This window comes from Vigna angularis, chromosome 1, assembly GCF_016808095.1.
Source record: "Vigna angularis cultivar LongXiaoDou No.4 chromosome 1, ASM1680809v1, whole genome shotgun sequence".
Taxonomy (NCBI): Eukaryota; Viridiplantae; Streptophyta; class Magnoliopsida; order Fabales; family Fabaceae; genus Vigna; species Vigna angularis.
The window spans coordinates 22,755,473-22,771,844 of record NC_068970.1 but is presented as its reverse complement, the minus strand read 5'-3'; the positions used below and the strand labels follow the sequence as shown (position 1 = coordinate 22,771,844).

At 32.7% G+C, this 16,372-nt stretch overlaps 1 protein-coding gene and 1 non-coding gene across 5 annotated transcripts; one reads left to right on the top strand and one right to left on the bottom strand.

The window, feature by feature from the left end:
• Nucleotides 1-2,587: 2,587 nt before the first annotated feature.
• Nucleotides 2,588-2,690, top strand: LOC128195146 (small nucleolar RNA R71). The gene has a single exon (XR_008246718.1). It is a non-coding gene; the product is annotated as a small nucleolar RNA R71 (small nucleolar RNA).
• Nucleotides 2,691-10,641: 7,951 nt separating this feature from the next.
• On the bottom strand, nucleotides 10,642-12,915 carry LOC108337686 (uncharacterized). 4 transcript variants are annotated; one of them, XM_052878811.1, is made up of 3 exons: nucleotides 12,774-12,915; nucleotides 12,314-12,349; nucleotides 10,642-12,045 (listed from the first exon to the last, which is right to left on the bottom strand). In XM_052878811.1, exons 2-3 carry the CDS (start codon nucleotides 12,331-12,333, stop codon nucleotides 10,914-10,916), a joined length of 1,152 nt encoding a protein of 383 aa, XP_052734771.1. In that variant the 5' UTR covers nucleotides 12,334-12,349; nucleotides 12,774-12,915; the 3' UTR covers nucleotides 10,642-10,913. The 4 variants fall into 4 exon arrangements, with proteins under 4 accessions (XP_052734771.1, XP_017429786.1, XP_052734774.1 ...); XM_017574297.2 differs by having other exon boundaries at nucleotides 10,642-12,218; nucleotides 12,774-12,890; XM_052878814.1 differs by lacking the exon at nucleotides 12,314-12,349 and having other exon boundaries at nucleotides 10,642-12,218; nucleotides 12,774-12,891.
• Between the last annotated feature and the right edge of the window lie 3,457 nt (nucleotides 12,916-16,372).

Sequence of the window (16,372 nt, the reverse complement as noted above, 5' to 3'; positions counted from 1 at the left end):
AAGGTAGATTTTTCTGTAAGAAGCTCAGGGTTCACAACAAATATATATAAGGCTCAAACAGGATAACAAAGGATGAATATTCACATATGGGTAGTCATCTGGCCAAGTAGCTAATTTCATCAAACAAAACTGCCTTTCTCATTTCTAAACCAGAATGCATCTGTATCAATAAGAATTATGCAAAAATCGAATTCATAGCAATAACAACTTCTCACTTGCTTTCAAAGTTGTCTCAGTACACTCAGATATTCAACTTCTGGGTCACAATCAATCAGATTCAAGAACAACTCATATATAATCATAACACAAGTTCTAAAACTCAGATTTTGCAATAATAATCTCACAATCATGCCAGTTATCATGGACAGAATTCCAAATTCAAATTCAAACTTCAAACACACAATTCACATTCAAATCATTGCAGAAACATAAATCAATCCACACAATCAACAGATTCAGATTCAATCCACACAACCAAAATAACTGAAAACATAAATAGATAGAGTTAGAAAAGCTGGGTTGCCTCCCAGTAAGCGCTTGTTTAACGTCTTTAGCTTGACACTAAGAAGCACTCTGTGGTTGAGCCAACGGTTTGAAATCATCCTTCATGAATATTATATGCATGGAATAAGAAGAAGGACTTATTCCTTTCAGATCAGAATTTGACCAACCTACAACTCCTTTCTCCACTTTCAAGAATTCAGTTAACTTTTCTCCCTCTAGAGTGGATACAGCATTGCTGATGATCACATGTTTATTGTCATCTTTGTCAAGAAAAGCATACTTCAAATGTGAAAGTAGCAACTTCAAGTCCAGCTTCTTTTCTTTTATCTCTTTTTCATCAGATGGAATCTCCTTCAAAGCATCTAGACTCTGTATACATTCATCAATTAACTTCTCTTCATCTACAAGTAAAAATTCACAAGCATCAACAAGAGTTCTTTCAAGAGGTGATGATATGTGCATCGTCTTCTGTGCCATCATGCAGACTTCCTCAAGCTCATCAGTTTGAAAGCATGTATCTTCATCATTTGGGTGAGACATTGCTTCAAAAACATTAAAATTTACTTCTTCATTCTCAACTCTCAATTTAAGCTTTCCATCATCAACATCAATCAATACTCGAGCAGTCTTCATGAATGGCCTTCCCAAAATCAAAGGAATTTCTTTATCCTCTTCCATCTCCATGACAACAAAATCCACTGGAAATAAGAATTTGTCTACCTTTACCAACACATCTTCTACTACTCCATGCGGATATTTGATTGATCTGTCTGCCAATTGTAGAGTCATGCGTGTGGGCTTCAACTCTAATTCTCCAATCTTCTTAAACATTGACAGAGGCATAAGATTGATGCTGGCTCCAAGATCAATTAACGCTTTCCCAATAGTCAGTTTACCAATGGTGCATGGAATTGTAAAACTGCCTGGATCTTTAAACTTTGGTGGAAGCAACTTCTGAATGATAGCACTGCACTGGCCCTGTACTTCTATAGTTTCTTCCTCAATATACTTTCTCTTCTTTGTGAGCAAATCTTTCATGAATTTTGAGTAAGCAGGTATTTGTTTCAGTGCTTCTGAGAAGGGCATCTTGATTTCCAGCTTCTTGAAAATATCAATGAAACTCCTGAACTGTTTTTCCTTCTCGTTTCTAGAGAAAACCTTTGGATAAGGAAGAGGTTTCTCATACATCTGTTCTTTCCTTTTCTCTCCCTCTCTCTCTTTTTCAATTTCTCTATCCTCTTTCTCTTCTTCTTCATCTCCCTGTTTACTCATCTTATCTTTTTCTTCACTCACTTTTTTCTCATTCTCTTTTTCTTCCAGCATTCTTCCAGATCTTGTAGTAATAACATTGCAGTCTTCCTTTGGATTTACTTCAGTGGTTGCCCCAAAGTCCTTCACTGGTTTTTCTTCCAACTTCTTAGCTAATTGACCCACCTGAATCTCCAAATTCCTAAGTGAGGCTTCTGTACTTTTATGGTTGGAAATTGATACCTGCATAAACTGCTGAAGAGTTTCTTCCAGTTTTGAAGTTCTGTCTGTCAGAGTAGGTTGTTGCTGAAAGTTCTGTGGAGGTGGTCTGTTGAAAGGAACAGCTTGTCCCATACTCGGATGAGGTCTCCATCCTTGATTAAAACTTTGACGTTGATCATAGTTTGTCTGAAGACCTTGATTTCCCATATAATGTACTTCTTCATGAGACATGCTTTGCACTACACATTGACCATTATTATGATCTCCTCCGCACAATTGACAACTCTGAACCATCTGATGTTGAAATTGAGAAACATTCTGCAGTTCTTTAGGTAGCTGAGATAACTTCTTCATTAATGTCTCAAGTTGCTGAGTCATAATCTTGTTCTGAGCTAATAAAGCATCTTGAGATTGAAGTTGAAGAACACCTTTTTGTTGAAATTGAGCTCTCTCACTCTGAACTTCATTATCATTTGCAGCCATATTTTCAATCAGATCTTGTGCTTCTTCAGGCGTCTTCCATCTGATACTACCTCCAGCTGATGCATCTAACATTAACTTTGTTTGAGATTTCAGCCCTCCAAGAAACAGATTTAACATTGTAGGCTCATCAAATCCATGAGTAGGGGTTTTTCTCAGTAGGCCTTTGAATCTATCCCATGCTTGACCTAGAGTTTCATCAGCATCCTGTTGGAAAGAAGAGATCTCCTGCTTTCCCTTATTGACTTTGGACTGAGGGAAGAACTTGTTCAGGAATTTTGCAACCACATCATCCCAGACTGTCAGACTATTCTCTGGAAAGGAATTCAACCACATTTTTGCATTACCAGCCAATGAGAATGGAAATAAACTTAGTCGAATTGCTTCATCTGGAACCTGATGAATCCTCACTGTATTACAGATCTCCATGAAAGTAGCCAAGTGAGTGTATGGATTCTCGTGAGATAATCCATGAAACTGATTGTTCTGCACCAGATGAATAAGAGCTGGCTTCATCTCCATGTTAGCAGCATTCACCACTGGTCTTGCAATACTGTTGAAGTGCAGAGGTCCTGAGAAAGTATTATAATATGCAAGAGTACATCTTCCTTACCCAGAACCTTCTCCAGTGCGATTATCTTCCATTTCTTCTTTTCTTTGACCAGATGAAAAGTCCAGAATTTCTTCAGAGATAGCAGATGATTCTTTGGATTCTCTACTTTGTCTCCTTCTTCTACTGTTGTTCCTTCGAGCAGTTCTTTCAATTTCAGGATCAAAAAGTAGATTTTCAACCTGTTCTCTGCTTCTCATACAAAACACAAACTAAAAAGAAACAATCCAAAACGACACAATTTCTACAGATGATAACAAATATGCACAAGAATTCAAAAACAATCACAAAAAAAAAAAAAAAAAAAACCTTAAACAACAGATAGCTAAAATCAACTAAACCAGATAAACAACTAACAATCAATGAAAACAAAAACAAATCCCCGGCAACGGCGCCAAAAACTTGTTGTGACCTCGGCAAGTGTACCGAATCGTACAAGTAATAAACCGGTAAGTCCGGAAATCGTTTTCCCAAGAGATTTGTTTTGATTCACAGAATGATTAAAGTTTACTAATTTAGCGATTAAATTTACAACACAAGTAAGATTTGCATACAGATGAAATTAAAGTGGTAAAAACAGATGAATTAAAGTTCACTGGGGTTGATTTTCAAGTTCATCACTCAAGTAATTTTTCTACTAACACAATTCCTCAAAATTTAGCATCAACATCCTAGGCGCATGCAGTCCTGATCTCTCAGATGACCGTTCAGAATCATTCAAACTAAATCCTAATCTCTTAGATAATTCAGTTATCAGATTTGCCTTAATCACAATGTCACAGATGACTAAGAATTTCCTCCTATGTCTAGGACTCGAAATCCTTTAGCAGTTCTATCCTAGGTCCGCGGTCTCATACATTTCTCAATGATTTAACCGTTCAAATAGCTCAGATTCTCATCATAGGCATGAATAATAAAGATAGAACACAAAATTCATACAAGATCATGCATTAATATAGAAATTACAAAGAGTTTCAGAAATGTACTCTCAACCCCAGTGAAATGGAGTTCTAGCTACACATATACATCATAGAAGCGATAAAGGATGGATTGGATGGTAGAAAGTGTTGAAATTCCACTCTGAAGCACCCAAAACGAGCATGGACGCGAGCTGCAGAGTCTCCCCTAGCTTCTCCCCTCCAGAACTGACTGGTTTCTGCCTCTGGATCGCATTTTTAAAGAAAGAACCTTAAGTGATTTTTCGCTGGGCGACGAACGTACGGTCGCTGGGCGAGCTGGCTCGCTGGGCCACTGGTTCTGCTCGCTGGGCCACTGGTTCCTGCTCGCTGGGCCACTGGTGCGCTCTGGCTGGGCCACTGGCTAGTTGGGCCACTGGTTCCTGGTCGCTGGGCCACTGATGCGCTCTGGCTGGGCCACTGGTGCGCTCTGGCTGGGCCACTGGCTCGCTGGGCCACTGGTTCCTGGTCGCTGGGCCACTGGTTCACTTCTGGCTGGGCCTCTGGTGCGCTCTGGCTGGGCCACTGGCTCGCTGGGCCACTGGTTCCTGGTCGCTGGGCCACTGGTTCACTTCTGGCTGGGCCTCTGGTGCGCTCTGGCTGGGCCACTGATGCACACAGGGTCTCTTTGATATTATCCAATCCTTATTCTATTGCAAAAATAAACACACAAAAGCATCAAAACACACATTTAAACATTACAAACTATACTTACATCAACAATTATATACTTTTCATGAGAATTAATACTAAAACTTACTCAAAAACACAACATTTTAAGGAACAAAAACAAGTAAAATTTACACCTATCATACACAAATTTTCATCTAAATTTACTACAAACTTGTCACCAGCTTGGGACACATGGCGAACTTCAAAAATCTTGTTGGCTGACCAATTGTAAAGTCAAAACAATAAACACATTTTAATCATAAACCACTAACATATTTTAAAACAAATCATAAAACAACTTCCACATTCTTACCACGGTATCCAATATTTAGTTAACTAAGACTCCTTATTTAGTCTAGTCTTGATTTTTGGACAAATCTCCCCAGACAGTGATTGACTTTTTGTCCTATTAGTTGCCCATCTCTTCATCAAGTAAAGGCGGATTTCCTCCAACATGCCTACGATTGGCTTAGACTTTGTATGCACCATTACACTATTGAAAGCCTCTGACATGTTGTTAACCAAAGTATCACACTGAGGGTTGCTGCTAAATCTTGATCTTGACCAGTACCTACAACAAATATACGTTGATCAATATTAGTGTTCAAAGCTGGCAAATTTTTAACAATAGAAATTTAAATACAAACCTGGAAGGGATTTTTAACAAGTATTTGAAAGCCTCATCATTAAGTTGTTTTATATTTCTCATTTCTACTTCTCATGCTTGTGGATGGGTTGTTGTAGCTGCCTTCCATATCAAACGCTTTAGTTGTTTTTCAGGAAATTTCTTTCTGAAATTAGCATATAAGTGCCTAACACAAAAACGTTGATCAACTCTAGGGACCACTTCTTATACAGCTTGCAGTAGTCCCTGTTGAATGAAATTATGACAGTGTTGTTAGAGATATGATTTCAATATGAATGTTAATTAACATAATCGGGGAATAGGTCATGTGCATTACCTTTTGCTGGTCCGACATGAATGTAAATGATGAACTTACTTCCTCCCATCGAGATCTTCAACCAGAAGTTCAAGCAACCATCTCCAAGTATCCTTGTTCTTTACTTCCACCACAGCATACACAAGAGGTAGCATTTGGTCATTTGCATCTCTACCAACAGCAGTTAAAATTTCACCACCATATTTTCCTTTCAGAAAAGCACAATTCAGCCCAATAATTGGCCTGCAGGACACAAAACTATCCTTGCAGGCCTTTAGACATGTATAAAACCTCCTAAAAATGTGTTCATCCACATTCTCTTCAACTTTGACCTTCACTGTGGATCCTGGATTACGAGCTTCTCATTCGCATAATCATAAATCCTTCTATATTGGTCTTTGAAAGACCCATCAACATGGTCTGAAGCAATGGCCTTTGCCCTATAAGCCATACATCTAGATACACCTACATTCCATTTTCTATTTATCTTCTCACGAATTTCCACTCCCTTTACTTGGGGATTTTCTCTAAAAGTTTTTTCCAACCTCTTACTGAGCCATTTTGCATTAAGTAATCTTAATTTGTTCTCTCTACTACATCTGTAGTTGTCAACAATAGTCCTTAATTGTCACGTATGAATGACTTCCATATAAGCACAATATGTCATCCAGGGGCACTCTCCTTTAGCACCCATACATTTTAGCCTAATTCTCTTCTTATCATTTTTAACATATTTAATATTTTTGTCATTTTCTACTGCATATGTTTTGATGGCATCCACAAAGTCTTGCTTTTCAACAAAATAAGTTCTCAGATCCCATTTATAATCTACCATTGTCTTAGGCATGGAGAATGTTACAAACTTCCCATAACCCTCCTCTTCCTTATCTTGTCCATCACTTTTTGCTCCACTGTCTAATTCATCGGATTTCCATTCATCATCAGACAAACCTCTATCATGATCACTATTGATTCCATCATCAACATCACTATCATCAGATTGCACATCAACTTGGACATTACCAAACCAATCTGCCACTCCATCTCCTACCTCCTCTTCTAAATCACACTCAACATTAACATCAACCAGACCTTTCATACAGTCATAATTAACCTCATCATTGCCATCATCATCACCACTACTTCTCCATCTACGAACATCACAAGCATCCTCTTCAACCTCACCCACACCAACCTGTGTTTCAATTTCTCCTTCAACAACATCATCAGCCTCAACTCTTTCTTCTGAAACAACAACAGTTTCAGTCATTCCATCACATTGACCTCTCTCACCTTCATTGGCAGCCACCTCACATTGTCTTTCACTATCCTGTTCACATTCACCCCCACCTTGGTCTTCACGTTGACCCTCAACCATACCCCCACCTTGCTCTTCATATTCACCCTCAACCATACCTACAGGTTCAACTTCTACTTCATATGTATTTTGAGGAACATATTCTAACATATGTATCACCTCAGGTTCAGAGACATTGTGAACAACAAATACATGAACCTCACCATTAAGCCTGGCTAAGGTAATCATGTGCATGGCTCCTATGTCATCCAACAAAGGCTTCAACATATTTTCTAACACAGAACCACCACATATGCAGTACAACAACTCCTTAAACACATCATAACCTAGCCCTTTTACTACACTGACTACAAGGAAATAACTCCACATGTCTGGGTCAAACGAAAAAGTTGTACTCTGCCCCTCATACTTAAGTTTCCCTTCATTTATGAACTTTCCACCATGGTGGAAAACAACTTCAAAATTTTCTTCCATGACGTACAACACAACAATTATATTTTAACCTATAAAGTAATAAGAAAACGACCACAACAAAAAGTATTAAGAATATATGCAAACCACAACTCATTGAAAAAGACTATTAGACAACACTTTAATAATGGAGGACCACATTGCAATCGAAAACGAAACATTATACAACATGCAACAGTGTGGGACAACCATAAAAGGACAAAATCATCAAAAAATTCAATCAAAAGCACATTTGCTAACCTGAACACGTGATTCACTTCGAACACTTTCGCCACTGCCTTCCACGTGCTTCACCGCCAACAGCTTCCCGATTCCATCGAAATAGCACTGATAGATCACTCAGAAATCTTGAAATGAAACCTATTTAGTCACCAACTACACGAAATAGCACTGATATACCCTATTGTCCCCCAAATTCCAACCACAAAAGCCAAGCCTCGACAAAACCCTATTCTCCCAATTATCCCAAACTCCACAACAATGAAATTAAATAAAACTAACTACTAATCTGTTATTCTAAAATAAAAACGTTGCGTTTTAATTTAAAAAGTTAAATTTTTTAAATATATAAATAAAACAAAGTTAGGTCAACAATAGTAGTGTGCCACGTCAGTACCATTTGGTCATCTCAGCAACCCACGCATCAATTTTTTAACGTCGTCCAGCCAACTTAACGGGAAGGTCTCAATTGATTTAAATTTTCACAATTAAGGACCAATTTGAGAGACTTTAGAGTACGAGGACCTATCTGAAACAATCCTGCACAACTAGGGATGTCGAAAATGATTAAGCCTAATTTTAATGGAAATATTTTTCTTTTTTTATCCATTTTTAACATGTTTCTATTTCAAAACATATTTTATAATAGGAAGATAGCGAATAACTTTTTATTTATTGATTTTGTTTTATAATTTGAGTTTAGAGAAAAATCAATGTAATGAATAAGACTCATTTTTATAATATAATGATTCGTTATACTCTTAATTTAGAAAATAACTATAATTCTTCCTAAGTTTAGAAAATATCCATACATCTTATGCTACCATATACATATTACATCATTCTAAACATATCAAAGTAAATTGATCAAAGTTGTGATTTGATATTCGCAATTTAGTGAATTATATGGAATCCGGTTGGATTTATAGAGAAGTGTCACATAAAGGTTTTTAATTGTAAGTTTTGTAACTATAGGTGAAAGAAGTTAATATTTTGCATATAATCAATAAAATGATGCACGATATGAGGGTTTAAGCAATAAGGAGGATAACTCTAGAGAAAAGTTGTAAGTTAAGTAAGAAAGAGGTTATGAGAGGTATCACTGAAGTAAACACTAAACATTTTTTCAATATCAACATCTTGGTCATCAAAAGTTATATTTGAAAATTTGTTGCAGCCAAAACCAGAACCTCCCCAACCATACACATTCAAAAAAGAGACGAGAAAGGAACTCTATATTCTATCTACACAAGAAAACACATATTAAAAACCTGATAAGAGTCCTTAAAGATCTATTATTCCCACTGCAAAAAAACAAAGACGTCATATGCATAAAAAAACATGGAAAAGGAGCTTCAGACCTCTTGGACCAGTCATAGCAAAAATCTGTTTAGACTGAACCAATTGAGTAATCCCTCAACTAAAAACCTCCTCAGCCAAACAAAAAATAAGAAAACAGATCTCCTTATCTGACACCTCTTCCACAAAAGTAACATTTTATGAAAATCGAAAAACAGTTCAAACATTTAATCAGAAAATCCCAATTGAGAGTATCAAATGCTTTGGAAATTTCAATTTTAAACACTATATTACCTCTTTTCACCTTTTTTGACAACAAATTTATAGTCTTTGAAATTAAACATATGTAGTACTTAATCTGACTACCTTTTAGAAAACTATTTTGATTAGTAGAAACAATAAGATATCTAATATTTAACAAATCTTAACTCAAGATCCTTAATGATAATTTATCTTAGTCTTCAATGTTATATTCAAAAAATTATATTTTAATATAAAATTTCTAAAAAATATACTGAGATTGGATCTAAATAAAGCCTAACTAATTTTCCATCTGTGTCAACCAACACAATATTTAAACATTAATTGTTTACGGAACAGCTGAGGGTGATTTTAGCTTCAAATTCAATCCACGCATAACTGTTTCAACTGAAAAATACACTACCTTCTAGGATCAAAATTTGATATTAGAAACTACAATCAATGATGGTAGATGATAATGTTGAGAGTTCGAGTAACACTTTTTTCAATAGGAAATTAATCCCATTTTAATTTTAGAAGAATAAATCAATGTATTACTCAAGTTAAGCTCATCATGTTACTATAGCAACAATAGACTATATAGATAAAATTACATTTTATTTATTTAATCCCCTTTTGTTTTTGGGGCAAGGTTAGATTTAAATGGCTAAATATAAATTGAGATGCATACTCATATTAACCTTATATATATATATATATATATATATATATATATATATATATATATATATATATATATATATATATATATATATATATATATATATTAAAGGTATGCTGAAAGAATTGTATTCCAGGATCAATCCATATGCATGCTTATAACACATACTGATTGATGAAGAAAAATAATAGGTTGTTGTGTGGTCAAAGTTATAATGCTCAACCAATTAAGAGAAGAATTGACACTCTTGTTCTGTGTAATATTCTTTGTCAAGAAATGTATCTGTTCATGTATCTGTTACTCAGAATAAAGGACTTGATCATTAATGGCAGTCATCCTACGTTTCTTTATACACTTTTTAGATAGCTTCGAAACACTAAGATAAGAATAACAGTATTTCAGTTAAAGAAGACTATTTTATCATTTTCTTTGATACAATTAATTATTCTCTTAAAATATGTACATCATCCTCTTAAAAAACAGATAGTTATTTGAAATGAAGATAATAGCATTTGTAACAACTTAGTCATAACTTGCGTCATTTAATGCTAGGAAAGTAATAATCTACCAATTCAGTACGTAACTTCTAAACTTTTAATGCCAAGATAATCCATATTTCAATATTAAAGCAGCAAATGGGGGATAAAAAAATGTCAGCATTTCATTCTACATAATTTGAATATAGAAAAAGAAAAAAAAACAGCATAATAGACAGTATAAATAAAAAACCACCAGGTCTTCACTTTTTATTCTAAAACAGAAATGAGGAGCAGAAATAAGCAGCACAATGAAAAAGCTGATCAATTCATTGGATCCTCCTTTTTCTAAATTCAAGATTTCCTGCCAGTTAAAGTAGCACAACTTTGAACTGAAAGATGTATAGCAAGCAACTAAATCTAAATTTACATTTAATCAGTACAAATCCATTACAAAACCAAAATGAACAAAAAAGATAAATTCCATATTGTAAAAAAGAAGCATCATGATTCCTACCTCAGCTATCAACATCTATCACAGCAGCACATGGCCATTCCATTGTAATATATGAATTTTATGACTGCACAGCTTTATTTTGTTTGATACAAGCCGGTGCCTTGAAATCTTGGCATTTCCACATTGACGTAGCCTCAATAGGCAACGCTCTGTCAGTGGATGACTCAACTGTAAACAAATGCATACTATCAACAGCATTATTGCCTGTGTTCATTCCAGTCAATGGAGAACTTCTGGCTCTTATTTCTTCTTTTGGCAGTGCCTTATCTTTCGAGGTGCAAATGCTTAAGGGTAACTTTTTTAGCTTCACCCTTCCTCTCTTCTTACCTATGGGAGATGACTCTTCACAGTTCTTCCCTTTTGATTGACTCGACTCTGCTTCACCATTGTCTATCTCTAATTGGCTTGGTCTATAATATTTCAGCCTTCTCTTATCTTTCTTACTTGAGCTTACCTCTTGGATGGATCCTTCGGAATCAATTTTCCCAGCTACTGCAAGCTCGTTGTTCAAAGATAAGCAATCATGTCCAAGTGCCACACCAGATTCAGATCCCTCTGTAATTTCAAAACTTGAGGAGCTTCTAGGCTTCTTGTGTTTACTACCTTTTGAATCTGAGTTTGGAGAATTCTTAGAGATTCTTGGAGAACTGTTCATGGCTCGATGTAACTTACGAGCTAATTCTTCGTCTGTCCTACAATTTTCAACTGGCTGGTTTTTTTTGTACAACAGCTGAACTGGGAGATGCTTCTTTGACTTGTTTTTCTTCAAATTTCTTTCCTTGTTTGCCGCCTCCTCGGAGAAAGATGCAACCAAATCTAAAGCCCTCTTGGCTGCAGCTACTGCCGTCGCAGCTATTGCAGCCTTTTCTTCAGCTGCTGCTCTGGCAGCCTCTGCAGCTTTAGTCGCAGCAATTGCGGCAGCTTTTGAGGCCTCCACAACCTCCTCGGGTGAAAGGTTAGGGTTATCTGAATGACAACTTAACAAATGCTTCAGCCGGGCCTCAAATTCAGTTGAAAAGGATGAGGATGAGGGGGAAGCAACATCGGTTACACAAGAAGCAGCAACTGGAGATGGTGAGGCAGTAGCATCACTATCCGAACCCTGTTTCTTCAATCCAGCTAGAAGACGCTTCCGAGGTGGTAAAAGAACATCAGCATCCAACTGGCTAACATCAGATGATTTCTCCATGCTCCCCCAGTAAATTCAAATTTAGGACTCAGAAAACAATGAATATATCTTAAATGAATTAAATACCTACTCCACTGACAATCACATCATTGCAACAATTGATCAAATCTTTTCCAATTCCAAATCCCACATGATATCAGGATTTTAACAACCCTACAAGATTCCTAATGAAACCTACATAAAACGTGAAACAATTCAAAGACTACCCAAACTTGTACCAATATTTATTGTTAAGAACCTTCCATGAGAAGAAGAAATTGGACTCATACCCAACATCAAATTCTTCCATTTCAACACTTTGATTCCTAAATAGAAAGAAAGGAAACAACAAATCAAACTCAAAACTAAAAGTACTACAAACAATTTCATTCATTAAAAACGTCAAATACAACAACAGCAAAACTCAATTTTCAAAAATCAGCAATCCCAGCTAGCAACGGAGAAAGTCGAGAACGAAGCATAATTCAGTAACATAATCATAAGATCCAGGACCTGAATTATATCCAGGCATGCAGCAGAAGACAATATTTTCAGCATCCCAATTGCTAATCGATTTGAATCAATCCAAAAAGCAATGAATCAAGAACAAAAAGCAATTCAAATCTGGATTCAGCGTAATCATGCAAAATCAATGGAATTTTCATATCCCATGAGTCAAATTCAACAACACAAATAAGATGAAAGAAATCAAAATACAGTTTAGACCATTGAGAATAAAGAGACATGTACCTGATCCTGTTGCCGAAGTTAAAGACAAACAGAGAAAGAGGGACAAAGGAAGATCCAAGATTAGGGTTTGAGAGAGAGGAGAAGAAGAGGTTGTGATGGTGAAGAAGAAAAATCCAAGTATAAAACCCAAGATCTTTCTATTTATAATAATATAATAACTTTTATAACAATAATAATAATAAATAATATTTTTGTATGTAAGAAAGAAATGAAAGTAAAAAAATTTTGGTTATGATGGGAGATCCAACAAAAACATCTGTTAAGTTCACTGCTTTTCAAGTAATCTCGTATTTCTTCTCATTTATAGTTGTCAAGTTGTATCAATGACAACATATAATTGTTTTTTAAATCAATTGAGACATGGTGTGCTAAAAAAAAACCGTAATAAATTTATCTAAGATCTCACATTCATTAATACTTTTGTTAGTAATTTAGACTCTGCCACTAAATTATAGTAGTATTTTAAACAATTATTCTATTAATTTATTTCTATTGTGTTTTTGGTATAGATTAAATGGATTTTTAATAATATATTATATATTCTCAACAAATTTAACTTCCAATATAGTCTATTTACTTCACAAAATTTATTAAAGAAGTGATTAAATAATAATTTATAGTGTTTTTTATAATGTTAAATCCAACCTAATTTTATGTAAATATTTTTAAAAGTTCACCATAATTTTAGAACTGTATTAAAATTAACTTTAAAAATTAAAACATTAAAAAAAATTATATGAGAAGTCAATATTGATTCTTTTATATGAAAAAAAAGTGTACAAAAACTATATTTGACCTTAGCCTTGAATATAACACGGAGAATAATAACACAATGATTATTACAAAGCCCATGAACACTAGTTTTTTTTTTTTCAGAGTCTTTGTGGGTTAATTGTCCAAAATTATATTGTAACACAGAATTTAATAGATCATATTTGAAAAGTTATATTCTCTCAATTATGTTTAATAAATCTCTTATCTTTGTCTTTTTTTCTATTTAAATTATTTCTCTCTTAGTTATTTATCAGATAATAATAATAATAATAATAATTTCTTCATAAATTATGCGATTGTATAAAATGTTATACATGCAATAGTTTAAAAATAAATAAATATTAACAAAAGAAGAAGTAGTGTGTGGTTTTATGAATTCATAATTGTAATCATAATATTTTGAATGGTACTTATAATTAGTATTTATTGATAATGTGTTATAATTTAGACATCTCATGGTAATAATTATTTATTTAATGTAAAGAGTGACTTATTACATTTAAATGCACCATGTTAGATGCAGTGTTAGAAAGTTAACAAATTTTATTATCTATTACATTCATGTATAATAAATAATTTGATTATGTAGACATGGTAATAATTATTAATTTAATGTAGAGAGTGACTTATTATATTTAATGCACCACCAATTTTAATAAAAAAATAATGTATATTTATTTTTTTATGTATAATAAATATTTTGATTATTCTTCTGAGATAAATATATATATATATATATATATATATATATATATAAATTACAATAATGTATCATCAATTGACAATAATGACAAAATAAAAAATCACAAAGATATAACTAAACTGAGTGAAAAAGACGTTTTGTGCTCTAGTTTTAAAAATAATTTATACTCTATACACTACAAAAGAAATAATAGAGGAGATATTTAATGATGATTTAAAAATATTTTTATTTATTATTTTATTTTTACTTAATCATAAAGTATAAATTATTTTTACACTTAGTAAGTTAAAAAATGTGTGGGGACAGATCTTTTTTAATAGAATATTTTAAACTAAATTAATTTAAACAAATATATTCAGACAAATCTATAACTGTATTTTATTTATTTAAAGAAAACAAATCTGACAAGAGTTGTAACAACATACTGAACAAATACTACAAGTTACGCCTCAGCTTTTCCATGTTACAAAGTTATTGGAACTTCATCTTTCAACCGCTTCACATTAATGATTTTCCTTTTTACTAAGTGAATACTTTATTGAAACACCGCGCTATTCTTCCTTTTGTCGACCAAATGCAAAATAAATAAATAATAAATAATATGGTCTAGCTAATGAAAATAAAATAGATAACAAATATTGTTTTAATTAAAAAATACCTTTGACATTGTTCATAAATATTAGAAAGTATTGACTTAAAAGAAAACTGAGAGATAAAATAAATTATTTTAAATAAATAATCAAATTTAAATTTTGTAATAAATAGAAAAATAAACAAAGTAATTAATTTATTATATTATATTTTTAACTCTTAATTTTTGTGTTATTTTATTGTAATTGTAGCATCACAGCACACCGTTGTGTCTCTCTAAAACTCCTTCTATTTCTATCCTACATAGATATATCAATGCAGAAATTAATCTAGAAATCTCATGCTACAATACATCCAGATGAAAGCAAATGTCTATGTTTCACTCTATGTGATTTGGTAGATGAAAATGAATTTATTTTTAATTTCAGAACTATTCGTTGTTTTTAATTTAAAAAATATTTTGATTTCTCAAATTTTATAATTTGTAAGTTTATTATTTTAAATGTCTAGAACTAAAACAAATTAGTCATATTTTAGTTTTTCACATTAATGTTTGAAACAAAAACTGTGCTTTGTTTAAACTTGAAACATTAAAACAACTTTTTCAAATTAGTTAAGAAAGCAAAATTGAATTCACTCTAAATACTTCATGTTGGTACTGTCAATGATAGTTATAAAATAAAAATCATGCTAAAGAAAAGTATTTCCATTATGAATGCTATCATAGAGAGTTATATTGAATAATTTACATTAATATCAATTAACAAACAAATAAATAAAAGCATAATTAACTCATAAGATTCCCTAACATTGTTAGAATGAATATAAAATTGGTTAATTTTGTTTATATATAAGTTAAGAAGACTCTATTTTAATTGTACTTCTAGCTTTTTTTTAATTATTGTGCATATCTACCTAATTGTTAGGTTACAGTATAATGAACTAGTTTAACTAGCCTTTCTACATAAAGAAAATAAGTATTTGAACATTAATTTTGTATAAATTAATTTATAAAAATATTATGTTAATCTTTTCAAATTAATTTGTGTGAAAAATAATTAAAATTATTTTTTTATTATAATTTAAGAATAAATAGATATGAAAAAAAATTGATAATTATATTAAAAAATTCAAATTAAATTTTATTTTCAAAAAAATATAATTAATAATTGGAAGTTACAATTATGTCTTTTCTTAAGAAAAACTTACATATTATTTCAACAAAATCTTAGTTATAGATATATACATTGATCATGCAAAACCTATTTGTTGTGAACATAAAAAAGTCATGTTTATATATATATATATATATATATATATATATATATATATATATATATATATATATATATATATATATAGTGTTGGAAGGAGTGTGTATTATCACTGATACAAAAACAATTTTTAATATCACGTGTACAATGTTTGATGACAAATTAAAGGTAAAAAGTGATTGGTAGTAGTTATAAAAAAATATGGTATAAGTAAGAGACTTGTAGGTAGAATTATTCTAAGATGACATAGGAGTTTG

Excerpts from the sequence above, each read along its gene's own strand:
- LOC108337686 (XM_052878811.1), bottom strand. The coding sequence starts at position 12,333 with ATGGAAGAATTTGATGTTGG. Across the intron at positions 12,046-12,313 it reads ATGGAAGAATTTGATGTTGG|CATGGAGAAATCATCTGATG; the intron begins GTATGAGTCCAA and ends TTACTGGGGGAG.